General features: G+C 40.7%; 1 protein-coding gene across 2 annotated transcripts; it reads left to right on the plus strand.

The window, feature by feature from the left end:
- Positions 1-160: 160 nt before the first annotated feature.
- On the plus strand, positions 161-27,978 carry LOC146457552 (sacsin-like). 2 transcript variants are annotated; one of them, XM_085091801.1, is made up of 11 exons: positions 161-332; positions 1,768-1,922; positions 2,598-2,650; positions 7,927-8,027; positions 8,982-9,092; positions 11,432-11,579; positions 11,662-12,670; positions 13,054-13,634; positions 14,047-25,139; positions 25,725-26,007; positions 26,436-27,978. In XM_085091801.1, exons 3-10 carry the CDS (start codon positions 2,647-2,649, stop codon positions 26,004-26,006), a joined length of 13,329 nt encoding a protein of 4,442 aa, XP_084947927.1. In that variant the 5' UTR covers positions 161-332; positions 1,768-1,922; positions 2,598-2,646; the 3' UTR covers position 26,007; positions 26,436-27,978. The 2 variants fall into 2 exon arrangements, with proteins under 2 accessions (XP_084947927.1, XP_084947928.1); XM_085091802.1 differs by lacking the exon at positions 1,768-1,922.
- The last annotated feature ends 8 nt before the right edge of the window (positions 27,979-27,986 follow it).

The raw sequence follows: 27,986 nt of genomic DNA on the forward strand, positions 1-27,986 counted from the left end.
GTTATGTCAACTAAACCCGAAATTAATAGCTTTTGAAGCCGATTGGAAGCAATTTTCGGCTTGGGTTGCCTGTGGTTATGCGAGACCCACAAGTATTGTGTTACAACATAACTCTTTTCATTATGATGTGAATGACCCCGGAAATAACCTGGATTCTCGGAAAACTACTCTGGTTAACAAAATAACACGTAATTTCGGGAATCTTCGGTCGTTCTGGAAAGGTTCTGTTTATTCTTGTAAGCACCTCACATCGAATCTAGTGCATTATATACTACCTTTAGTTAGTAACTTGGAAAAACCTGCTCAGAAGTATTGGATTGACGGTAGATGAGGTATGTATTAGTTAAGGGAACAATTCATTATCTGTTTGTAGCCAAGTCATCCGGCGCAGCTTACAGCCATTCGGCTTCAGGCTGGTCATGGTTACCTCTACATGAATCTTGAAATCTTGAATGGTCATCGCTATGTACTTTACCGTATTTCAATAATATAGTCACTAAACACCGTTTATGGGAACTAGTTGCATATTGAGAACGGACAGTATACATTTGCTCGGAAGGCGTTAACTGCCTCGGAAATTCGGGTAAACTGTGATGGAAAACTAGAATGTTCTTCAGCAAAATATCATCTCGAATTTTAGGAACACTGGAAAACTAATTCCTTTTGTTTTCGGAGAGGCAAAGATGTCGTTTAATCGGTCAAGTAAGGCCAATTTGCCGCATAACTGATTTTCGAAATTCGTTCAACTGCCTTGATTTCCGCCCGCTAAACCTTCTGCGACTTGAATTTTCAACTAAAGAATTTGAACAGATCAGAGCGTGTTAGCTAAATATGACTTTAGAAAGGTTAAAAAACAATCTAGGAATATTCTCGTTGGGTGTCCCCGTGTATAAAAGTGCGGATTTTCAATTCTAGCTTTAGGCCGTATCATCCATGGGCATTGACTTTCTCGTTTGATTTCTATACCGAAGTAGAGTAGCTTAAATACTTACACTACATATTGTTGTTCGTATCGTGGTGGACTTAGTGAATGAATGATCTTGCAAGAACCGTATCTGAACGGGAATGAGCTCATTTTAAATAGCCAAGTCGAATATACAGAATTCGCAGTTGTACACCGAGGGCATAGATTAGCATGGTCAATGATGAAGTGTTTCAAAAACCATTGCTTTCGTTTAAAGAACGAACAGAAGATAGGCAATTCTTTAAGAAATAAACGAGTGGGAACCCTTTAGCCTACTATAGCTTACTATGAATATTTTATATGACTTTATACTTGTAAACTCACACGGCTTTCAATTTTACGTTGTTTTGACTGAACGTAAAAACGATTTGCATTTTGTGCGTCCATTCTAGGCATGGACGGCTGCAGATGAAGCGATTGGTAAAAAGATTTTGATCGCCTAAGTTAATTTATTTTGAACTGCTTTGGCGTTCTTACTAAGTTATACAATCATAAAAGAAAACGATTTTATCAAGTGTACCGCATGAGCGGGTACTAGATTTATATATATGCATGGTCGGGATTTTGTATAGGACGTTGAATTAAATTTTCATGCAATTCGTTTAATTATCTGATTTGGTTCAGCTCAAAGTCATCGAACCGTTTGCAACACGGAGCGGTGGTTCAAGACTCCTTGACTTAGGGACGCAAATACGTCTGAAGTTGCAACTTTTGGTTAATCTTGCATTCCGTATTAAACAGGTTGCGTTTTCAGGCCTTCTTGTTTCATTTAACATAATAAATCGTTAAATGTTTTTTTTTAGTAAACAAACTGACTGAAGTCCAAAGTCTGATTAAGGCTACACTGAGTTATGCCATAAGTGAGGATAAGTCCTAAAGATTATTCAAGAAAGAAGGAGAAGTCGAAACATCGCATTTTCCCGACAGAGACAAATGGCCTCCATTGCCAATTAAAAAGGTGAGATAAAAACTTAGAAGTGATACTTCAATTCAAGGTTCTGGCTTGGCAAACTATTGGATTGTCGAGAAGAGCCGCGATGATTGTATGTGGCTGATCCCAGACCAGTTTGAACAAATGTTACCCGTTAGTTTAATTCATGAGAGTTTTTTTTATTAAATCACTCTCAATTTAGATCATACATTTCTTAAGCCATCATTTCACTAATAACATTATATTGAAGCGCAGAAATCAAGAAAGTGTCAGCGATTGCTAATTGATAAATCGGTGCTGATGTCAAAGTCGTCATGGTGACAGAATATGAGACATAAAACAGTTCTTTTAGAAAGAAAACTGTGTCTGGAAGATCTCGGAAATCGTCTCTGGAATTCGAATTTACCTGTCAACGCGGATAAACAACCAGAAGTTTCCTCGTTAGAGCCAATTAGAGTGTGTGCGGATACCCAACGTTTCTCATGTTTAAAGATTCCAAACTAATTGTCTGAGAAAAAAGCAAACGTCATCTCAACTGTGTTGGTTAATTTATCTTTGCTCCTCCAAGAATGCTCAGGTTTGCCAAAATTTGATGTTTATGCTTTTGTTTTAAATAATAAAATTTAATAAACATTTTTTAAAATATTAAAATAGTATTGTGGAAGTTCGCTTTCAACTTAATCAGACTGCAATTTGTTTCAGATGACCTAAGTGTAATGTAAAGGGATTGGAAGGTCACGCAACGGCGCATATGGGTATGTATAAATTTTCGATTACATTTAGGATGTGTACAGACACTGGATATTGTTCATTGCTTGGTTGTTTTCTTGGTTTCTAAAGAAATACTGGACGTGTGTTGCCGTTTTCACAAAATATGTTAAGAGACGTTCAAGTATTAAGTGTCATTGTCTGAGAAAGTGTTCCAGGGGCCAAAACTTGTGGTCAACCGATTTGGCTGAAACTTGGCACAGAAGTTGGTTGCCATGGAATATTTAAAAAGCCAATTTGGCTCACTTCTCTGACTTTAAGTTTTAGAGTTTCAGGGGGGGTCTCATTTTTTGCCCTTTGAGCACAAAAAATCCAGCCTTTCAGGGGTCATTTTGAAAGTGCCATAAAACCCAACTGGTAAATTGTGCTGCCAAATGAATTTGACCATGAATATTACTATAATAGAGCTTTCATTTCATGCATGTAACTTTGCCCTCAAGGTATTGGACAGAGAGGAGCCTGGGGCTAGAATTAAGCCAAAATTAATGTCAAAATTACAACTCAAAATTGCTATTTTTCAAAAAATCAATGTATCTACCTGCCTTCTTGCATAACATCCGTACCTAAACCGTTATTTACTTTAGTGACCCAACTATCAAAATCAGTTGAGAAAAATTTGGCTTATCACGGTTTGTTGAATGTTTTTCACAGACACTCCATGCCTCTATAAGGTCATGCAAAATGGAATTTTGAGCATAATTCACGCCATAAACAAACCAAATTGTTGACATGAAGCCCTTATTCTGTATTTGATCAGTGAAAATGAATTGCTAAAGCCAAATCAGTTTTTTTGTTTAGAAATACTCTGATTCTTACCTTACAATTGCTCTTAAAGGCCTTTGATTAGCACAACAAATACCCTGATTTGGCAAAACAATGTTTAGTTTGTACTTTGAAAACCTAGTACCCATCAAACAGCACAAATGATGAAGGCCTAACCTCGATATAACAATCTTTTTAAACGATGCTTGAATTTTTCATTGATTAATATTCAGTTCCAAGTCATAATTCTTCTCTGTTGCTCCAAGCATGGAAAGTCTCTATATTTTGTCAGGCCTGATTTTTATTATGATCACAAGATAAAGTTAGCTTAACGAAAACGTCCGTTAGCATATAATCTATGTCTGTTAACAGCCTGAACAGTTCTTGTAAATACCCACCAGTAAAGGAGCATGGCCATGCATACATAGATGTATAAACTTACGTAGAGATATACGAGCTGCAGTTTATAGCAGTGCCGATGTGACCCGTTACTTCAGAGTCCTCTAGAGCGGAGTAAATGAAACCATCCGTCAAGAAGGAATGCACAGTTAGGAGAGCTCGATAGTTAAAAAAAAAAACTTGTGTTGCTAAATACAATAACCAAACGAGGCCAGGGCATTGAGATGATGCAAAATCAACTGGCCCGCCATTTTGGACATAGGAGAGAGTGGGGACTGGACCGAGGTTACGTTCTTCTTCCGTTTCGCGGCTATGTTTTATCAGGAGTGAGAAATTCAAGGGTAATTTCACGATGGCACTTTGTTCCTTTGAAGGGGTAAGTGATCAGTTCGGTGCCACCGCATGGGCTCCGCACGAAACAGGAATGGTTCCTTTATTATCCTGCGAGAATGATATGACTGAATGGTTGAAGGAAAAGTACAAGGGGTCAGGTGCATCTGGGACAAGAGGAACACCTGGTCATACCAAAGCAGCAGGTGATTCAAAATATCTGTTAGGCATCATACACGCGCACAAATGGCTTTTATCGCGATCCAGTGGACTCTTTTCAGTTGAAGAGAGACCACGATATTTTACGATATTGTCGTCTCAAATTGTTTGTTTATGACTGATTGAAGATTTCCCGAGGTAATTTACTTGATTCTTGCGATGAGAAACAAACATTCAACAAATTGTTCACAGGAAGGTCAAAGGGGTTGACTAAAGCCCTAACTTTGAAAGGTAAGAGCGCAGTTATTTTATCGCAACAATCTCTATGACCGAAAACAACGATAAGAATAACTTGAAGTTGAAGGCTGTTTTTCGTCTGCTCGCTCTGTTTGTTTACATTCAGCTTTACCTGTTCAGACGCTTATCACGCAATCCTACATTTGCCAGTTTCGTCTAAGATAAGAGAACTTGAAAAATCTTTGCAAACATGCTGCATCGAAGCAAATCTTTCAAGCAAATCTCATAACAAATCGGCAGATTTTGAGACAATATAAGGACTTCTTAACGATGCGAATTAAGCAGAGAGTCCATATACGGGAAAACATTCTGTACGTATGTCATGGTGTCATTATCAAGTCGTAATACCGTCTCAAAATCGAATGTAGTTTCTTTTTATCGTGATTCATCCATTCTTGTAGAAAAAAATGTTTAATCGATTAGTTGAGCTCAGAATACAACGATAAATCTGAGATAGGGTTTTAAACTGGGTGTAAGATTCCTAAAATTATACCGCCTCTATTTACATACTAAAAAAACTAATTATAAGTAATTAAAAAATGTATCCGAATAATTTTTGTGACCAAGAAAGTTATCCGTGAAACAAGACATTTTCTCGCTCAAAATGTCAATTTCATCGAAAAGCTTCGATGCAGCATGTTTGCAAAGATTTTTCAAGTTCTCTCTTCTTAGACGAAACTGGAAAATATAGGAAACCGGTAGGGTTTCACGCTCGAATTGTGATTGCATGATAAGCGTCTGAACAGGTAAAGCTGAATGTAAACAAACAGAGCGAGCAGACGAGAAACAGCCTTCACCTTCAAGTTATTCTTATCGTTGTTTTTGGTCATAGAGATTGTTGCGATAAAATAACTGCGCTGTTACCTTTCAAAGTTAGGGTTTTCAGTCAACCACTTTGCCCTTCTTGTGAACAATTTGTTGAATGTTTGTTTCTCATCGCAAGAATCAAGTAAATTACCTCGGGAAATCTTCAATCAGTCATAAACAAACAATATGAGACGACAATATCGTAAAATATCGTGGTCTCTCTTCAACAGAAAAGAGTCCACTGGATCGCGATAAAAGCCATTTGTGCGCGTGTATGATGCCTAACAGATATTTTGAATCACCTGCTGCTTTGGTATGACCAGGTGTTGCTCTTGCCCCAGATGCACCTGACCCCTTGTACTTTTCCTTTATCCATTCAGTCATATCATTCTCGCAGGATAATAAAGGAACCATTCCTGTTTCGTGCGGAGCCCATGCGGTGGCACCGCCCTTATCCCTTACCCCTCCAAAGGAACAAAGTGCCATCGTGAAATTACCCTTGAATTTCTTACACCTGATAAAACATAGCCGCGAAACGGAAGAAGAACGTAACCTCGGTCCAGTCCCCACTCTCTCCTATGTCCAAAATGGCGGGCCAGATGATTTTGCATCATCTCAATGCCCTGGCCTCGTTTGGTTATTGTATTTAGCAACACAGGTTTTTTTTTGTTTTACTATCGAGCTCTCCTAACTGTGCATTCCTTCTTGACGGATGGAATCATTTACTCCGCTCTAGAGGACTCTGAAGTAACGGGTCACATCGGCACTGCTATAAACTGCAGCTCGTATATCTCTACGTAAGTTTATATATCTATGTATGCATGGCCTCGCTCCTTTACTGGTGGGTATTTACAAGAACTGTTCAGGCTGTTAACAGACATAGATTATATGCTAACGAACGTTTTCGTTAAGCTAACTTTATCTTGTGATCATAATAAAAATCAGGCCTGACAAAATATAGAGACTTTCCATGCTTGGAGCAACAGAGAAGAATTATGACTTGGAACTGAATATTAATCAATGAAAAATTCAAGCATCGTTTAAAAAGATTGTTATATCGAGGTTAGGCCTTCATCATTTGTGCTGTTTGATGGGTACTAGGTTTTCAAAGAACAAACTAAACATTGTTTTGCTAAATCAGGGTATTTGTTGTGCTAATCAAAGGCCTTTAAGAGCAATTGTAAGGTAAGAATCAGAGTATTTCTAAACAATTAAACTGATTTTGCTTTAGCAATTCATTTTCACTGACCAAATACAGAATAAGGGCTTCATGTCAACAATTTGGTTTCTTTATGGCATGACTTATGCTCAAAATTCCATTTTGCATGACCTTATAGAGGCATGGAGTGCTTGTGAAAAAAAATTCAACAAACCGTGATAAGCCAAATTTTTCTCAACTGATTTTGATAGTTGGGTCACTAAAGTAAATAACGGTTTAGGTACGGATGTTATGCAAGAAGGCAGGTAGATACATTGATTTTTTGAAAAATGGCAATTTTGAGTTGTAATTTTGACATTAATTTTGGCTTAACTCTAGCCCCAGGCTCCTCTCTGTCCAATACCTTGAGAGCAATGTTGCATGCATGAAATGAAAGCTCTATTATAGAATATTCATGGTCAAATTCATTTGGCAGCACAATTTACCAGTTGGGTTTTATGGCACTTTCAAAATGACCCCTGAAAGGCTGGATTTTTTGTGCTCAAAGGACAAAAAATGAGACCCCCCCTGAAACTCTAAAACTTAAAGTCAGAGAAGTGAGCCAAATTGGGTTTTCAAATATCTCATGGCAACCAACGTCTGTGCCAAGTTTCAGCCAAATCGGTTGACCACAAGTTTTGGCCCCTGGAACACTTTCTCAGACAATGACACTTATGCAAATCATATCCACAAACCTTTGTCCATGAGTACACAAAGAAACGCCTCTTGTTCTCAATCTTTTGTGTGATTAAGCAACGTTGTCTTTCGTAATTTTGTTCGTTGTTGCTTTTAAATTCCCCCATTTTTTGTGGTGTTTCCTTTTAAATGTATGGAAGCTCTGTGCTGTGGTGCGCGAGTGATCCATTCCCAGTCCCACTACTATTGGGTAAACATTCCGAATAGAAATTTGTCATCGACGTTAATCACTTGCCTGTGACGACTCACCACCAACGGCACTCCTAAGGCATATGTTCAGACTTCCAATAACCCTTTAAGATCAAAAAGGCTAACTGGAGACACGCATGGACTGAGAGGGTCTTTAGTTTGGGGCAAGTGCTTTCTGTATCTTGTATTATTCAGGCTAGCCTCAATCTAAGCTAAACATGGCAAGCAGGCGTTAGCAAAACTATGCAGGCCTCTTCTATTTTCTTCTTGAACTGTTTCGATTCACGTGCCATAAAATTGGACTGAAATCTGAAACAGGCTATGTTGGTCTCCTAAAGTGTTTTAATCAGCAATGGTAAACCACCTAGTAATGACGTCTAGCAACAAACTGTACTGGCCGTCTCTAAAACTTATTTCCTCTCACAGCAAAAAAAGGTGATCGACAATTTGGCTTGATTGAGCCACCATTGATCCAGCAGTTGAAGAAAATCCTGGATGACTACCCGGATGATGGGCAGATACTAAAGGTATATCAAACTTAACATGTACACACTTATTATCATGAAACAGCTACCCTACATAACCTGCAGTTGTTTGTTTTTTCTCAACACAGTTATTTGAAGGGTACCGAGATTTCTATTTAGGCTATAGGCTTCACAGGAGCACAATTTCCTTCATAAGATTTCTATTTCTCCATTAATTTAAGCCTGGGCATTAGTTTTCCGTGATGAATTGCCCTTGATAAGTTAAAATTGCTCGTGTAATTTGACTGGAAAACTTTTCCATGAAAATTTTCCCTTGCTGACCACAACATGGACTTCTTGGTGCACTCAGCAAGGTTTTTTTTGAGCTTCTTGGACAAAAATTTATTTTAACTTAAATTTTTTTCATGGTGAAATAAGTTTTCCCCGGTGGGTTAGGCTTTCCACGTTTATATATTTGCCCATGTAAGCGACTGGCAAGCTTCCCGACAGTATAGTTATCTGGTGGCTGCAAACACAGAGCCTTAAATTCATGTATAAACTTTTTTTTTCCCTCGTTTCAAAACTGGCTCTTCCGCTTTCGAGCAACGGGGCTTGACAATAAAGAATGTTGATTTTTTTTTTCTGGAAACACGAAAATGAATCTTGTCATAGTAAAACCTTTCAAGGAAAAAATGGTTTTACTCTACCGGCATAACCATCATTTCTCGCTACGCATAACCATCATTTCTCGCTACCAGCCAAGTCTTTTAAGTTCCTTCCAAGTTTACTTAATAACAAATTGTTTTTAAACAAGAAGACTTTTCATCAAGGTAAAGCTTGCTATTGCAATGAGACTAAGATTGAGAGTAACGAAACTGAGGTTCTGTCAGATTACGTCTGACTCAGTACAGCACAAAGTCTAAACATATCTTGTGTCATAGATTTTCACATTTTAAGAGCTATTATGTGAGGCTTTAATTGCCATAGTGACCAAATATTTCACCTTTTACGCGATAGGAACTTATTCAAAATGCCGAGGATGCAAGCGCTACTCAAGTCAAGTTTCTTCACGACAGACACAGCTATGGAACAACTAACCTTTATGACGAGGAGCTCGCCGAGTTTCAGGTAAATCAGTTGATTTTTCTTTAAGTAAAGATACTGGTTGTCAGCCACTCGTTAATTTCAACTCGGAAACCATGCCAATCGGCAAATGTCATCGGTATTAGTATTTTTGCAAAGTATTGTAGAGACCTGAGTACAGGAAATTAGAGCTAGAGGGGGAGGGTAGCTGGCATGAGCTTTAGGCTCAACGTTGTAAGAAAGGACGAAATCAGAGTAAGAGGGGAAGTTATTTTGAAATTTCGGCTTACATGAAAAAGTATTAGACTCAAGATAGCCAAAGAACAACAGGCATTTATCCAATAATGTCAAAGTTGGGTGGGAGTGTCTGTCACGTGGCTTACCCTCGTCCAAACTCTAACCCTCACAGGTACATCACCCTAGGGGCAGAATTTAACCCTAACCCTAGTTCTTAACCCTAATCCTGGATATCCTAGCTCCAACCATAGTTTTGAGTAATGCGTGTGTATGGCTTTCATCTGGTGATGTCACAAGTCCCGTTCACGTGACCTTGATTTTTTCCCTTAATTAAATGTCTCGAGTTTTAATTTTTGAAGCTAGCTAACGTTTGGAGTAGCTTGCTCTACAACAATATTGCATCGTCGTCCCTGCTTAATTTTAAAGTCCCTATTGAGGCGAGTTCGGGGGTACAAAATCTCTTAAGGGCCTGAATATGGAGCTTAAGCAAGGACGACGGCAACTTAAACGGCAACGCCAAAAACTATAGGTTTAATGAGCAAAAACAATCACTCTGCACATGCATTTTACATTTTGGTACATTTCTTTGCCGTCCTCTGCAAAACAACAACATGAAGTGACCAAATTTAAGGTTTTGTGGAGAACGTCAACGGACGACGGTGAATTTTTCATTTTGTTTCTTAACTTGAACGCCACTCCTACCAATTTCGTTTCTGGATAGTTCGAAATTTTTGTAAAAGTTAAGCGAGTTGAAATAATCGCGAAGTAGCACAAATAAAATAAAGTTATATTTTCAGGTGACGTTTTCGTTGCCGTTGCCGTCGTTCCCTATCAGATCCTACTACCTGCTCCCAAGCAGGCGAGGTTAATATAAAGATGTAATTACTAGTAACATGGTGTCACTTGCAAAGCTAACGACGAATCTGATCGGTAATTACCCGAAAAAACGTAGTAGTTATTACCGTGAAATAGTTTCTCTAAATAACGCTAAATGGTCCTATATAAGAAGCAGAATCAGCGACACAACGATAGCAAAGATTAGTAAGCAAACTGGCAAGATTGCCACACAAAAGAGCAATTTTTTGTTTTCATAGTCTTATTTCACCGGTTTCGAGACTCACAAATTTGACAACTATTTTAAGTATCCGGTGCTTATGTGCAAATACTTGAATGACTGTGTTTATCGGTTTTCCGATGAACATCTCTCTGGGTGCAAAATGTCGTCTTTAACTAGAGCAATTCTAGGAATCAAGCTGCTTGTTCACAGTGTTGGGAATTTTCACCTACAAAGTAAATATTCAGGATTTGCTTATCGGGGTCGGGTTGTTCGAAAGCCGATTAACGCTAATTCACGATTAGAATTTAGTCGAGGTTTTCATCTCGCTCGTTAATAATGGTTTTAAAGGTAAATTTCGAGTTGAAGGTAAAGAAAAGTCGAAGTAAAAACTGAGGGCCAAAAATCTTTTGGAAGAATGTTTATTGATTAGCGATTAAACTCGAGTCAAAGTTTGCGTTAATCCAGGATTAGCTTAATTGGGCTTTGAACAACAGGGCCCAGGCCCTTAGTTACTATAGATACAAGCTCAGTTTGGTCCTGCTTGACCCATTGTTCACAAAGCGGAACTGTTTGGGATCTCACGCAACTTGAATTGTACTTCAACTTTAATGAATGGACACTGACAATTTGGCACACATTTTGCACTACTTAACTTAACCCCAGATTCGCGCCACATTTTGCAGATTTTCAGTGAAGCCCGAAGAAAAAATGTGGCCTCTATAAGCCAGGAAATATGCAAAATTTCATTTCGGAGAAACAGTTATTTATATTCATAGTAACAACTATTATACTGACTGTTCTTGTTTTGTATGAGAGACAGAAAACTCTTGTCTGAGGTCATGCATTAACTGGGCATTAACATGTGCCATAATGCCTGTAGGCGTGAGAGGAGAATCTTGTTCTGAAATAAGCCGTTAGGAACGCCCATTAAATCAGCTAAAAACATCAATAATACAATGACATCGCATAAATCTCCTAAGAACTAAACGCTTAGAAAATTCCACAGCACGAGGCTGTTGAGATGACCCCATCGCATATCGTTATTTTAATTCAGTCATACGAGTGTCAATTTTCTTTTCTTTTCTAACAGGGCCCGGCACTTTATGCCTACAACAACGCACGGTTTACCGAAGACGATTGGGAGGGCATTCAACTGCTGAACAAGAGCATTAAAGTTGAAGATCCCATGAAGGTCGGTCGGTTTGGTTTGGGATTCAAGTCGGTGTTTCACATGACAGGTGGGCTAGGTTTAAAGTGATCTGGAAAACGTGTTCTTGTTAACGTTAAGCTGGAATACTGAAGACAACACATTTCTTTTAGATCTACCAAGCTTGGTTAGTGAAAGCCAGATTGGTTTTATTGATCCTCATGGCGTTCACTTTTCCGACAAGCGCTGCAGACGAACTGGAAAACTATGGCATCTACAAAAAGACCGCACAGCAATGGCCGAAATAGCGGATCAGTTCTCTCCTTACAAAGGGATATTTGACTGCACGGAGGAGGTTTTCTCTCAAGGATTCTACAATGGAACCCTTTTCCGTTTCCCATTGAGAACGGAAATTTCCGACCTATCGGAAACACTTTACTCCTTTGAAAAGGTGGACACTTTGTTTGACAGTTTTAAGGCCGATGCTCACCTTATGCTCCTGTTCCTACAACATCTAGAATCCATTGAGTTGTATGTCAGAGAGGAGTCAGATTCCAGACCTCGAAAAGTCTTCCAAGTGAAAATTAGCAAAGAAAGTCTTCATACAGTTCGAGCGAAGAGGAAGGAGTTTCGTGAGAAGATTAAACCTGGCAAAGTGATGCCTGCATCTAGATCAGTAACTTACCCCATCATCATTGAGACAGTAAACTTTGACTCGTTCGGTGCTAATAACAACACAAAACAACATTCGTTCCTTGTTACCAGCCACATTTGTGGTGGAGAAGTTTCGTCGACGTTCCAGAAGCTCATGACAGACAAATCTCTTAGTTACCTTCCCTTAGTAGGAGTGGCCATGGCTTTACCAACGGGTCCAAAACTGCAAACACCTGATATTCAAGGTCATGTGTTTTGTTTCTTGCCATTACCGGTTCAAAAGACCAGCTTGACAGGTTTGCCAGTGCACTTGAATGGCTTCTTCGCTTTGAGCCAGAACAGACGCCACATTAAGTGTCCAAATGCGGAGCAGGATGTTCAAGAGAAGACAGGTCGGCAGCTGACTGACAAGTCCCTGTTATGGAACAAGTGCTTGCTGGAGGAAGCCATTCCAGGAGCGTATGCTACGATGATTTTGGAAGCCATTGACGAGGAATCTGCTTTCGATTCCAAGTCAGCCATTTACAAGTAAGTGATATGTAACTTATAAGATGTCTTCAGATTAGTTCTGACAACCAGCACTTTCACTGATGCTTTCACTACCGTTGAACACACTTAAACTACCACATTCATTAATTCCTTCAGGATCCTTAGTCTTCTCGTTAGCAAAGTATTAAAAGTATAAAAACGAAAAGTTCACCATTTAAACATTCTCTGAATATGTTACTCTGTTGAGCAATGTTGTGAATATACAAACCGTATTCTTGAGAATACTATGCTACGGTTGCTGCATCTGAGAACAGAATGTAAGCAATTAAACTAACACAGGATCACGACAGCAGAAAGGCTTTGCAACAAAAGAAACAAAGCCCGTTTAAATTTAATCCTGCATTTTCTTTTGTATATTTAAGAGCGTGGCCAGATGTCGAAAGGATTAAACAAAACTCGATCGGGAAGCAAATTGCAGGGCCTGTGTTTAAGATCCTCTTGGAGAAGAAAATTGTTTACACGCGGGCCTGTCATGGGAAATGGCTGACAGTCAAACAAGCGTGGTTTGATCGACAACCTGAAAGTGAAACCAAAGTCCTACTTCAGAGAATAATGCTTGCAGCCAATGCTCCTGTTGTCTCAGATGTACCCAGCCACGTTATAGATGTCATCGCCGACTACTCTACCGTTACAGAGGTCACACCCCACATCGTAAGGGTAGTATTGAAGCGTAACCCTGCCTGTTACAAGCGACTAAACAGAACCGAAAAGCTGCTTCTTCTTCAGTTTTGTCTCAGAGATTACGAATTTGGTGACCTTTGTGGACTGGAGCTTTTGCCTCTTTCTGATGGTGTATTCGAAACATTTTCAAAGTCGTCTGAAAGCATTTATATAAGCTCTCGTGAGCATCCAAAAGAGCTTCTGCCTGGTATGGACAATCGTTTCTTGGATCAAACAGTCGATGCAGAAATCATTCGAGAGCTAAAAGAAGCGGCGAAGCAAGGTAGAACGTTTACATTACTGCTAACTAAGATAAATAGGGTCGATTAGATATTTTCAGACACAGCCTTAGCCATTTTTCTTATTTTCCTGACAGCACTAGGGATACCTTGATTAGACTACAATGTTTTTCATAAATACAATGTCAATGTCGTGCTCCTTTATACTTAAATGAGTGTCTAAGAAGGGAGTAAATTACAACAGAAAAAAATTAGGTAAATTTCAATGACTGCTTAAACTGAGAAAGAAGGAATTCTACATCAAACAAAGTGAAAATTAAACCATGACGCAAGAGAAGTTACGGAGTCAATTTGTTTTACTGACTTCGAAGAATGCTTTAATCGTAAGATGTAGATGGTTTCATGTGTTAAAGTTGTCTCTCTTATGTATTGGAAATCGTTATTTTTGTTTCGCAGAAAGCACGCAATTACGAATCCTTTGTAAAGACGACATAGCGGTTCTTCTTCGGCAAGTCCTGCCCCCCGATTGGAATAAAGGGGAAAACGTCTTTTGGTATCCCAATGATAAGAGCAAAAACCATCCTCCGAAAGACTGGATAACAATTGTGTGGGGATATCTCGAGAAGCACTTCACCAGTGAAACGGAACTTCAGCGCTTTGGAAACTTACCTCTTATCCCGCTTAGTATGTCACAGAATCCTGTCACTTTGACGCGGCTTTGCTACCCTTCCAGTGTTGTTGTCAAACGTTTCTATGATGATTACATTGACGAAGCTATGACGAATGTGCTAGCGAACCTAGGTCTGATTGTTCTGAGTGATTGCCCAACCTTTGCAAGTCACCACCCTGCTGTTCTGGGACGTTTTGTAAACCCGCCGTCTGTTAGAGGCGTTTTGAAGGCAATGGCGGTTTTCTCCTCGAGGATGGCACCTGGAATGCTTTCAAATATCGTAAGAACGAGGGTTTCATCTCAAGGAAAGCACGTTTTGAGATCATTTCTATCCAATTCCCGACCAGAGGATGTCGAGAGGCCGGAATACAAAGTCATGGGCTGTCTCCCAGTTTTTGAGACTGTTTCCAAGAAGTTTGTGTCGAAGGAAGATGGTATTTGTGCAGCCCCCCTTCAGCCTTTCCCCATTCCCGCCCACCAAGACCTCATTGACATTTCTGAAGAGGATTCAAAGAATCTGGCCCTACTTTTGAAAATCAGGATTTTGAAGCCCACAGAATATCTCGGCGAATTGATATTTCCTGATATACAAAAAGAGAAGTACTCGAAAGACCAGATTGACATGCTGATGCCCTATGTGCTCAAAAATTTTTCCCAGGTCATTTGTACAGATGCTACCTTCAAGCGTAAGATACAGGAGCTTCCCTTTGTTCCAAAGCAAAGAGGGCGCGTGACGGCATCCAACGTATTCGACCCCAGAAACGAAACCCTACAGAGGATATTTGCCCACGAAGATGTGTTTCCTTTCGGCAAGGTGTACAACGACCCAAATGTTCTTGTTATATTGGAAGAACTTGGAATGAAAAAGGCCTGGCATATTACTGCAGGAAACCTCTTACAGAGTGCAAAATTGGTAACCATGCTTACTAACATTCCGGCCGCCAAGCAAAAGTCAAAAGCCATTCTACAGTATCTTAGCAACAACCCTCAAAAATTGCTGGAGCCTATCAAAGGATGCCAGTTAGGGGTGTTACTGAGGAACATTTGCTGGGTTTCAAGATTGCAAAAGAGGACCTTAAACTTTCCCCCTTCCCTTTCGTGGTGGCCAACCGCTCAAGAAGAAACACAAAGACACTTTTTCAAGCCAACTGAACTCAAGAGCCATCAGCTTGTCAATCTCATTGGAACGGTTATGCCCATTGTAGAATCAGAGCCATCAAGCGAGATTTCTGATTATTTTGGCTGGCGAAGTAAACCAGACGTAACCATAGTTATGGAGCATTTGCAAAATGTGATGATGTCCTACACCAAAGATGAGAAATCATATTACATCTTTGCTGTCAAAGAAATCTACTCCTTTTTGAGTGGTGAAAACGACAAGACTTTAACACGGGCTTTTCAATCGGTGGAGATTTTTGACTGGATATGGAATGGAGATGGCTTTTCCTCACCTAACCATGTGCTCTCTTGCAAGCCACCCATTGACCTCACACCCTACATACGTCCTCTGCCCTCGGAGATGAGGAGCCACTCTCACCTTTTTTACCGGTTCGGTATGAGGAATCAAAGTGATCCAGCTGTCCTGCTCCAGGTCCTCAGTATGATAAAAGAGAAGCATGATGATGTGGAACTTGAACACAGTCCCCCAGAAGTGAAACGTGATCTCCAGTTGTCTGTCGATATCCTGAATGAGTTGGCAAATGAGGAATTACCCGAAGTGCTTAAGGCGAAGATTCTTCTTCCTACGCATGTCAAAGAAAAATCATATGTCCGGCTTGAACCAGTTGAACGCTGTATGTACTGTGAACACGACGAGTGGTTGAAGGGAGAAGACAGTAGTGATGACGTGGAGTATTGTTCTGTGCATCCCAATGTCCCAAACAATACGGCCCAGCGTCTGGGTGTTCCATCCCTGACCCATCGAATGCTGAATCCTGATGACCTGTTCATTGGGGAAGAGTTTGGACAAGAAGAAAGACTCACCACACGACTTAATCGCCTACTAGAAGACTATACTGATGGGTTTGCAGTACTTAAGGAACTTATCCAAAACGCAGACGATGCAGGTGCCACTGAAGTCAAATTCCTTTATGACAAGCGAACCAACGAGGATGCCCTGACATGTTTGATTGACGAAGGAATGAGAGGCTGTCAGGGTCCCGCGTTGTGGGTCTTCAACGATTCTACATTTAAGGACGAGGACTTTGTAAACATAACAAAGATTAATGAAGCAACGAAAGTACATGACACTGAAAAAATTGGCAGATTTGGACTTGGATTCAATGCAGTCTACAACCTGACTGACGTGCCCATGTTTGTTAGTCGAAACTATTTTGCGGTATTTGATCCTCACACGTCGTACCTTGGAAAAGCAATCAAGAGCAAAAGAAGACCAGGCATCAAGATTGATCTTAATAGAGACGTTAAGAAACTGCAAAACTTCAAAAATCAGTTCAAGCCATTTAATGGAATCTTTGGCTGTGATCTTCACCTTGACAAAGAAGAAAACTCATTTGATGGAACACTGTTTCGTTTTCCGTTGAGGACGAGAAAACAGGCGGCGAAGAGCGAGATAAAGGATCTTTGTTACGACGAACAAGAAATGGTTAAACTTTTAAAAATGTTCCTTGAAAAATCCAAATCTTTGCTTCTTTTTGCCCAAAATGTGTTCCGTTTGGAGGTATATATTTCTTCTCCAGGATCGACTACTCAAGATCTGCTACCCGAATTGATGTTTCAAGTCACCAAATCAAATTTACAGGGAAGAATACTGAGGGAGTTGTCTGTGCCAATCACATTACCTCTCACTGCAGCGAAATTAGACGCCGAACAACGGAGTTTTCTGAAGCAATGTAACTTCCTTCAAGCATCGTCAAAGGTTGCAAGGAAAGCAAAGACTCATAGAGTTGACCCATCTGAATTTCCTGAATCTTCTATCACATTTGATGTCGAATGCAATCTCACTGAATCTGGTTCGCATTTCTTTAAAGTAGACGAAAGTTCCAGGGAAGAGTGTGAAACGTGGTTCGTTGCTTCCTCAATGGGGAATGGTCAAGCACTGAAGTTTTCTAAGAGCGACACTAGTCTTGTTCCTGCTGCCGGTGTAGCCGTTCAGTTGAAGCCAACAGATTCGGAAAGTTTTATACCCGTTCCTATTAAAAATGTCGACTTCGTGGATCTCAGTGGCACAATTTTCTGCTACCTTCCCCTTCCAATCCATAGTGGCTTACCTGTGCACATCAATGGATCATTTGCAGTGACTGCTAACAGACGCTATTTGCAGAAGAAACTTGAAGATGACAAGACTTGCTACGGAGTGGAATGGAATAAAGTACTCATGCAAGATCCTTTAGTTGAAGCCTTTTTAAAGCTCCTGGAGGATGTGAAGCAAATAATTCCCGACGACGGTTCATACGTGTATCATTCATTGTGGCCAAAGGCTTGCGACGTATTCCAAGACTGCAGGCCCTTCATGGCATCATTCTACTCCCAACTTGCAAGTGGAGGCCACCCGCTGTTCTCAGACGGAAATGGATGGGTAGACATTACTCAAGTAGTTTTCCTTCACCCCAATCTCCGCTCGAACCTCCAGATAGGAAGCGTTTCCTCTGAAGTTTTTCGTCATTTGAAAAAATTAAACTACGTGGTCATTGATTTGCCAGATGAGGTGTTTCAGTCATTTCTCCGTTGTGACCTGTGGGATAAAATAAAGGGGAACACTTACGACGAAAGCCGCTTTTTCCGTGATGTCTTCTTCCCAAACATTCCGAAAGTGCCTTCTAATTTGAGAGATCAACTGGCTTTGTACGCTCTGAAACACAATGCCAGAGATTATGACGAGTTGTTAAAGACAAATGACTGCATTCCTGTATCACCACGTGGGAAAACGCTTAAGTGCCCCAGCCAGCTGGTAAACCCTAGCAAAGAAGCTTCTGTCCTGTTCTCCCATGCCGATGGCAGGTTTCCTTGTGGTGAGGGAGAAACTTTTCTTAACCCTCAAATACTTATCAGACTTGAACAACTGGGAATGAGGTCTAGTGATCTTCCTTGGGAAGACATTGCGGAAAGATCGGAGAATATTCAGAGGCTAAACAATAAGGCAGCGGTCAAGCGGGCCAAGAAACTGCTAGACTTCATCGAAAAAAAGATAAAACGCAAAGGACAAGGACCATCACGTGATGTTCTGACTCGCATAAGGGAAGCTCCATTTTTGCCAGTTCTGCAAAAACCAAAGTCATTCCCTCTTCCTTGGAGAGGTGACGAATTTCAAAGCCTTCTGGTTGCACCCAAAGACATTTTTCTGAAAGAGGAGAAGTACCTTGTTTGCTGCTCAGAGCCACTTGTTGACCTCGAAATCCCCAAAAGAGTAAGAGAATTGTTGAAGCTACAACACAAAGAAGTGACAACAGAACACGTGGTAAACCAACTTAAAGAATCCATGTCTACCGACATCAATACACTCGATCGTAATGGCTATGAAGAATTAAGTCGCGTTTGTACAATGGCCTATTCATTTCTACAGGATAATAAAGAAAGCCTCCCATCTCATGTGAAGCAATTCCTCCTCCAGGAGAGGTTCATTCTAATAGAAAAAGAGAAACGGTTTGTCCCTGCAAATCTTGTGGCTTTTGTAGCAAGTGTCGATTGCTCCCCATACCTCTTTGAACTTCCAAGAGATTTGTCTGAGCGCTTTTTTGAAATCATGAACATTTCTGGGGTCAGGATGCATTTTGAGGTTGCAGATTATGTCTCAAGTCTTAAACATGTTAAGGAGCTGTTCCATGAGACACAACTTGATGAAAGAACCCTACAGGTGGTAGTAAATATGGCGGATTTACTCGCCGTGAGCTCGAGCTCGGAGAGATCTGATGTTGAACCATGTAAAATACAGGAGGAATGGGGTACTGTTTACCTTCCAGACTCTAGAAGAGTAATGTGTGATGTAACTGATCTTTGCTTCAAGGATTGCCCATGGATGCCTGATGACCCAGACGAGCAGTTTGTTCATGAAAAAATTCCTTGGTCTACCTGTGAACAACTGGGTGTTAAAACACGAGGGGAAGAAGCCTTGGAACACCATGATATTGGATTGCCCTTTGGGCAACAGGAGAAACTTACAAATCGATTGAAACGCATCCTAGAAGGTTACCCTGGAGAAAAGGAAATTTTAAAGGAGCTTGTGCAGAATGCCGATGATGCCGGGGCAACGGAGATTGTGTTTGTCAAAGATGCAAGACACCATCCTGATGAAAGGGTATTCGGGGATGGCTGGAAGCCACTGCAAGGCCCGGCACTGTGCGTTTACAATAACAGGCCATTTACTAATGAAGATATTAAAGGGATATGCAACCTTGGCGAAGGCAGCAAGGGAGAAGATCCGAACAAGACTGGCCAGTACGGTGTAGGCTTCAATGCAGTGTACAACTTGACTGATGTGCCGTCGTTTATATCAAAGGGCGAAGAGATTGGAGATGTTCTATGTATTTTCGACCCACACCGCAAGTACATTCGTTGCCCCAGTAAAGCGAAACCTGGCAGAATGTTCAAAAACATCGAAACGTTGAAGACAAAGTATCCAGATATTTTTCCTTGCTACCTCGAGGACCATTTTTCCTTGATGAATGCAACCATGTTTAGGTTTCCCCTAAAGTCTGAGAAAATGGCCCAAGAGTCCCAGATATCTCAAACTGCGATAACGATGCAAAACTTGGATGAAATGATGGAAGATCTAAAGAAGGAGTTGTTTGAAATTCTTCTTTTTGTAAACAATATTAGGAAGATTAGCGTTTCTGCGATAGACAAAAGTGGGAAGCTAGTAAATTGTTACTGTGTTCAAGTGGTGATGTCCCAAGAAGATGCCAGGAAAAGACTAGAATTCTCCTGCTATGTGAAAGAGATTGGAGAACAAGTGAAGCAAAAGAACATTCTTGCTACAAGCGTAACGGCCAAAAAGCATAGCTACACTTTGGAGCTTCAGGGCGGCTGCGGGATGACCGAGAAATGGTTGATTGTGCAACAGGTTGGCTTTGAGAAGCCTGTCACGAAAAGTGTTGTTGAAGCCTTTAAAAGAAACCAGTTGGGAATGCTTCCCCGTGGTGGTGTGGCTTCTGTTTTAGAGAGCACGTCAAAAGTACAGCGAAGAAAGAAAGCCTATTGTTTTCTCCCACTTCCCCTGAGAACCAAGCTGCCGGTTCATGTCAATGGGCACTTTGCGTTAGACCATGAGACGAGACGAAATTTGTGGACAGACGAGGCCGGTGGCTATCGGAGTGATTGGAATAATGCTTTGCTGTGTGATGTCATTACGTCCTGTTATCTTACCCTTCTGGACGAGGTACGCGGATTGATTCAATTACCAGTCAAACCGGACTCGGCTCATTCTGTTGTAACATGTAGCAAAAGTACGATGTTTGGAAGACTGCGTACTTATGAAGAGCTTTTGCCAAGGTATCCCTTTGAAGATCAACACTGGAATGCTCTTGCTGACTCAGTTTACCGAGAAATGAACCTGATGGGAAAACGTTTGATTCCACTGGTCAGAAGCTTAAAAGGAGACTCCTATGACCGTTCTAAGGATTCCAAAGGTTCTGAGAGAGTTCAAGTAACATGGCTTCCCCCAACTGGTGCTAGAAAGGACCGAACGTACTTCAACAATCTCGGAACAAAAGGTTGTTTTGCACCCCGACCGCCAAGGCGTGATGAAAAAGAAGAAGATCTAAAGAGAAGAGAAGAAACCAGACTAAAACGAAAAGCTCTATTTGAAGAAATTTTGTTGGAAACTGGATTTAATCTGGTGGCGTTTTCGATGGCTGTGTTTGATTCATTCAAAGAAGCAGGTGTAGAAGTTTGCTGTGTCTCTCCGTCCGCTGTTATGGACTTTTTCAAGTCATTCAGTGACGATGATCCTCTCTGCAGAATCGGAGCGATTCCGTGTCCTGTAGGAAAGACGCCTTTTAAGAACTCCGAAGGCGTGATTCGTGTTTTGAAGTACTGCAACGACGCCGAAGATTTTCAGAAAAATCTCTGTGGGCTGCCATTGCTTCTTACCCACGATAACCACGTACACGCTTTCAGTGAGCTACAACCCAGATGTTTGAGCCGCTATACTGATATCTTACCAAATTCTGGGGCTCTATTTGTGCACGATAGGGTTCGCTTCGAAGTTTTCAGCAGTGTTAATTGCAGAAATGTCGCTGTTTTCCGATCTTTAGATATTGAAATGTTTGCCTCTCACTTGCGTTTTACCTTACCACCCCGTTTTCTCAGTAAAGATCACTACGAGAGATGGTGTCCGGATGAGGAAGCTGCCTCCTTGCCAAATTGTCGCTGGATTTACAGGGTTTGGGACTTTTTGCAAGAATTTATCATGGACGCCTTGGAGGAAACAGATGTCAACGAAGAAGTGGGAATTGTGTTAATTCGTCAGCTACTCTTTCCACTGTCTAATTGGAGCCTCCTACCAGCCACGGAGACAATTCAGTCTTCTTGCAATCCTTCCCATGAGAAGCAAACGGTCGTTAACCATTTTTTAGTTCCCTTGCATAAAGCGGAATCTGTCTTGGATTTCAGACGTTGTGGTACATCAAATGAAAAGTTGGTGAACGCTCTAAGAAATTTAGGTCTACTTGAGCTTAACTCTGCTGTGTTAACAACAACGAATATTTCTACAGTATTCTACAGTAAACAGGAATCGTATGAATTAGCGCATAGTCTAGTGGCCACCGTCAAATCACCCCACTCTCTTCTGATGGCGCTTAATCACAAGCTGCAGAAGGATCCCATTTCCCTTGATGACAAGTTGGAGCTAGCAGGTGCCATAGTCATTCTGGACTACTTTGCCCGTAACACCGGGAGTCTAACAGAAGCAGACAAAGATATTTTGAGGAAGCTTCCCTTTTATCCGGGGACAAATGGTGCTCTGGAAAAACTTGAAGGAAAGAAGGCCTTCGTCTTACCTGATGAAATTCCTGTGAACGAGCTGTCTGTTGTCGAAGCCAGGCTTGGCTGCTTGTTTTTGAAGTGTCACCAACGACTGTCAGATTTATATGAATTCTTGGAAGTAAAAAGTTTAACATCCTTTGAAGTGTACACGAATTTTGTCCTGAAATCTTTTCAGTATCTGAGCCTTGAGGGAACCTTGACACATCTTCTATACATTCGCGACTTTATTTTCTACGCAAGGGGGATGGAGAGAGAGAGTGAAAGAAATCAAAAGGCAAAGCTGTTCGAGTATTTGAAAAATCTGGAAGTCATTCCAACCACGGATGGTACGTTGAAGACAGCATGCAGTTTCTATGACCCTGAAAATGAAGTTTTCAGGGCCATGTTATCAGAAAACAGCTTTCCACCCAAACCCTTCGACTCGGATGAATGGCTGCCGTTTTTGAAGGAGATAGGTCTGGTTCATGATGTCTCTCAAGAAAAGTTTTTGGAGTTTGCCTACCAAGTTGAGGGTGAGGCTAGAACAGCGCGAACTGAAGATACGTACCAAAAGTCTAAAATTTTGGTCAATCACCTCATGTCTCGACCCAACGTAGTAAGTGAAGGTCTCTTACCACTTGTCCGTGATATTGCCTTTGTGGCAGCATATCCAGTTGATGGGCGACTGCAGGCACTCTTTCCAGCATTTAAAGAAACAGGGAGTGGCGAAATTCCCTTAATTGCATTCAGTGGCGCCGTCGTCAACAATCACGAGAAAATAGTTTGGACAGAAGCTCATCTACTTCCAAGATGGGCAGATCCAATGAATGATCTCTACCATTTCGCGGACCAAGTTCTCCACGATCTCGTTTCCCAGCTTCAACTTCTTACAAAGCCATCGGTTGAACTTGTTGTGAGCCACTGCCAGACAATCTGTAACCACCTGGGAAGCGACAACTCAGAAAGAGATGGACAGTCCTCGACGATAATGGAGGTCATGCACAGTATTTACTCCTTTCTACAGCAAAATGCCATGAAGCACAGTCAAGCGAAGATGCTTCTCCAAAGGACACGCTGTATTTTGGTTGATAAAGGGACAAGGTTTATTTTTCCTAGGCAAGCAGTGATGGAAATGTATGAGAGCCTGGAGATTGAGCCGTTTCTCTACAGAATACCTCCTGAATTTGGAATGTTTCAGCCACTGTTTGAGTTTTTGGAGTGCTCCAAAAATGTTACGCCTATCCATTACGCCATTGTCTTAGAGATACTTCAGAAGAATTGCCAGAGTGCGAATCTAGACAAGGACGAGAAAAGCTGGTGCTTCAAAGCAGTGAAAGGATTCTTCGACAGTTTGCAGGATGGTACACCCGATCTATCTACCCTTCCTAAACTGTACTTGCCTGCAATGTTTCCAGGATGTGTATCGCCCAATACTCCACTCGATGACATCCATGTTGCTTTACAAGAATCAACAGATCTCCTGTTTGATGATGCGCCTACCTACAGCAATCGGATCCGGGGTCTTAATCAGCCGTTCGTGCTTGAGCTTAGCCTGATGGATGTCAGCTGCAAATCTGCCATGATCAACTATAAAGAATTAATGATGAAATTGCCTCAACCCGTACAACCAAAAATGCTATCAGTAGTGGTCAAAGAAAAACTTAGTGATCCGCAGAACACAGTCACAGTAGCCAGTGAAGTAGTAAACGCATTGCAGCAGCGGCTTTCTTCCGTTCATTTTAGTCGTGGGATTGCCAGAATAATCAAAGAGGCCAACTCTCAGAATAAGGTTTTCGACACAGGAGCATTTTCAAGCATTAACAAAGGTCTTCGAGGCATCCAGCTATTAGCTGTGGAGGGTCTCCGTACCTCCCTTTCGCAAAATGACCTTCCGATTCCAGGTAGTGACGATGAAGTGCGGTACTTCAAAGAGAGATTAGATATACCTGGGGGGCATATTTGGAGAGTGTATGTAAATGCGGCTCCTGGAGGGGGTAGCCTTACCTCGTTGCCAACTTTGATTGCAAAGATCATAGTCGAAATGTATGGAGAATATCTCGGAGGATATGCTTACATCATTCCTGACATGCTACGATGCCCACCTGAAGACATATCGTCATTGCTGGATTCATTGGACATTCGGAAAGATGACAGCTACAGTATAGTAGAGATGAATCTATACCCACAGCTAGGCAACTTAATTCCAGTTAAGGACCATCATTTGCTGAATGACGCTTTTGAAGAATTTGAACCTGGAGAAAGCGTGGGTTTTCAGTTGCACGACCCAAGTTTAGAATTGAAGGAAGGCTCTGCGGTATACATCTACGCAATCATTGTTGAGGAGGTGGCAACTGAAGAATCTAGCTTTTTGAAAAAGTTGTACAGGATTGACATTGGACCCAGCGAGACACCGGGTTTGTTCAATGTGGCATTTTTGTACAAACAAAATCGCCTAGCAGATATTTTCGACGAGAAAAAAGGAAGTCAAATAAATAAACAAGAGGTCCTTGACGAGATTTCGAACATGTTGAAGCAGGCATGGGATCTTGATTTAACAGAAACAGAAAGAAGACAAATCGTGAAGCGTCTGTATCTGAGATGGCACCCAAAGAAGAACGCAGGCAATGAAGAATTCTGCAAAGCAATTTTTCAGCACATAAAGAGTGAAGTTTCTCGGCGTTGTGGCTCATACGACGACTTGTTTGCCTTCTGGGAAGAGCGCGCAAGGCAACATGAGTCCCATCGTGAAGAATACAGTAGAGACTTTGACCGAGAGTGTGGTTCGTGGGAACCTTCATCAAGTGAGGGCGATATTCCTCCAAGTTTCTGCAAACGAAATCCCCAACCAGAAGAGGCCAAGCGCTGGTTCAGACAGGCTGAAGCTGATCTCGAAGCTGGTGCAAACGAGTTTGGCTTTATCTGTCATTCTTTTGAGTGGCCATGCTTTAAATTCCATCAGGTAAATCTATTGCTGTTTAATCTGGTATTATCGGCAAACAATAACGCTTCACTTCAAATGCACACAATTCTGAGCAATAAATATATAGGCGTAAAGAAATCAATAAAATGCTTTAAACTTAGTTCGGTTGCCTTTACGTTTTTGCAGCGCAAAATTAACGACAAACTTAAATAAATTTAAACTAAACAGGTTTTGTCTCCTCCATAGCCTGTAGGCAAGCTCTCTTTTAGTTCACCCGCAAGAGGATTGGGGCGGGGGCAGGAGAAAGGAGAGGCTGTAACGATGCATGAAGATTTTTCATTTCCAAGTCGGAAAACGGTGGGAAACCGCAGAAAAAAGGGTTAAATTTCTCCGGAAATGTGAGATTCGACAGCCGCTTTACTAACAATAAACTCCAACATTGCTGCCGTCCATGATTTCATTTTTTCTTCATCTGCTGAAAAAAAAAAAATTTTCCTTAGGAACCGGCTCCGCTTTTGCGTCCGTCGCCGAGCCAAACATTTATTATGAGCGAATCCTTTAATCACATTGCTACCAGCATTAAAGTCAATGAATCTAGGAGTACAATTGCTTTTGTCTTTGTAGGCTGCCGAGAAGGCGCTGAAGGCTGCCCAGTATAACAAAGACGCATTAAACAAGACGAATGTGCACGACTTGGTTCAGAATTGCTGCGGTTTGGATGACCCAGAATTAAACCAGTTAGCAAGAGAACTGGAGGATGTGGTGGGTGATTCGACTCGTATGCGTTATCCGGACAGAATGTCCTACCCCAAGATTCCGAATGACGTTTACTCAAGCGACATGGCTGCGAAGGCCCTGGAGATAACTGAGAAAATTGTGCAGCGGGTAAAACAAAGACTGGCCTGAGGTAAGTGACCATGGAGCTATTTGCCTTTTTCCGAAAATAACAGCATTTTTCGTCGTTGGATAATGAAGGTATCAGTCAATCAGAGCCTCAAGTCCTTTTGTCAGTCAGTCAGTCAGTCAGTCAGTCAGTCAATCACTCTCTGTTTCAGTCTATTAGTCAATCAATCTTTGATCAATCAGTCAATAAATTAAAGTAAACAGTCAACTGATTTAGCAATCAGTCCTGCTTTAAAAGCTTTCAATGCCAGATACTCTTAGTAAAATGGTAGCTCCATTCTCCATAAGGAGAAAGGAAATATTAGATCATTCAATAAATTTGTTGACAGATAACAGGTTTACACTATTTTGCACTTCTTTGTTTTAGGAGAGAGGAATTTCTCAAGTATCATCTTTTTTATTTTATCATTTTGGTATCATTTTTCCCTACAGATGCTTAAAGAATCAAGGAACAGTTATTGGTGTACCAGAGCGTTGCATACAGCGGGAAACTGTCAGTGGACACATTGACTTTGCATTGTGATTAAATTTTTGTTACACATACTTCTAATCCCGAAAATCAAGGACAATCGTTAATTTTGATTTTGTAAAATAACACCACCTTTAATGACTGCTAAAGAACTATTTTTTGGCTTGACGCCCTCATTTCATTAATGCATGGGTCAGAGAATCGGCGTTTTAATTTGTGAAAACAAAGAACTTAATTTTTCGTTAGTCGCGGCAGTTTCCAGACGAACCCAACTATTCTTTCTGAGCCTCAAACTTCAGATATCGAAAATGTTGACTCAACTTTTTGGATGTCAGTCTTCAGAGCCAGCCTTTCTACGATTTTCCATTCTGAAAAAAAAATAGCTTTGCAGAATACGTTATTTCTGAATTAATTGATCCAACCTGGTCAGCTTAGTTGTACATTTATGTCTAAACATAAGTCAGTAAGGATGCCATTGACGGATTCAGAAGTTAGAACTACTTTGTAGAACACCATTATTTGACACATGCCAAATAAACAGTACCACAGAAAATTACTGCTTAATAAACACTATATGTAGCTCCATGATCAGAATTGAGGATATCATTCACAGGCTCAAGGATGAAAAAACGTAAGGCAACTTTGGGAGTTAAAGCCTTCTATAGCTGTTGTTTGCCAAACTTGTAAGAAATATTTTATATTAGGTTAAAGTTTCATACCGACTTGATTTTATTGTTAAAGGGTTTTCCGATAAAGCTGAAATGGAAAGACTTTTTCCGTCTTGTTTACTTATTTGACGCAAAGTGGTGTTAGTTTCAATTTGCACAATTAAATTTGTTATTCATTGTTTCGATTAATTAGGTTAACTTCCACTACAGCCGGCACGCCTTGAAAAAAATATTATGTCCCATGGTGGAATGCAAAATTCAATTTGTTTTAAATCTGTGTTACACTTGTTCAATAGACGGGAAAATGTGTTCCATTTTAAGTGAATATTCCGCTAAATAGGAAAACCCTAAATTATATACAATTTTTTAAGGCTGGGTACGGTTGTACCAAACAGTTAAGTATAGTTAAGTTTCAACGTTTGAATATATCAAGCATGTAAGAAGGGTAAATTTGTTTCCAGTATTCACCAATTTTATAGAAAGAATCTGATAGATTTTTCTAGCCATTTTTTTAGCAAATAGAACAAATATGAATCTTGGTCCCTTTAGTTCCAATTGAAGGTCAAACATTTATGATGATAAATACCACTTGCATGTCTGACTGCACTGAAATTTATAGGAACCTTGAAAATGGGACTTGTCTCAAAATGTTGTCAAATAAGGGAAGTAGCGAACGATGTAATATCAGTTTATAACTTAGAATTTTTATTCTTATGTTACAATGTAGCCAAGCAAGTTTTAATTCTTTTTCGTCGACCTTCGCTTTATATATAACTAGATATTTTTTTGTGTGTATTGTTTTAGGCTCACATGACTGAAATAAAAATGTTTAATCTCATTTACTGT

This window comes from Pavona decussata, unplaced genomic scaffold (genome assembly GCF_977016875.1).
Source record: "Pavona decussata unplaced genomic scaffold, jaPavDecu1.1 SCAFFOLD_240, whole genome shotgun sequence".
Taxonomy (NCBI): domain Eukaryota; kingdom Metazoa; phylum Cnidaria; class Anthozoa; order Scleractinia; family Agariciidae; genus Pavona; species Pavona decussata.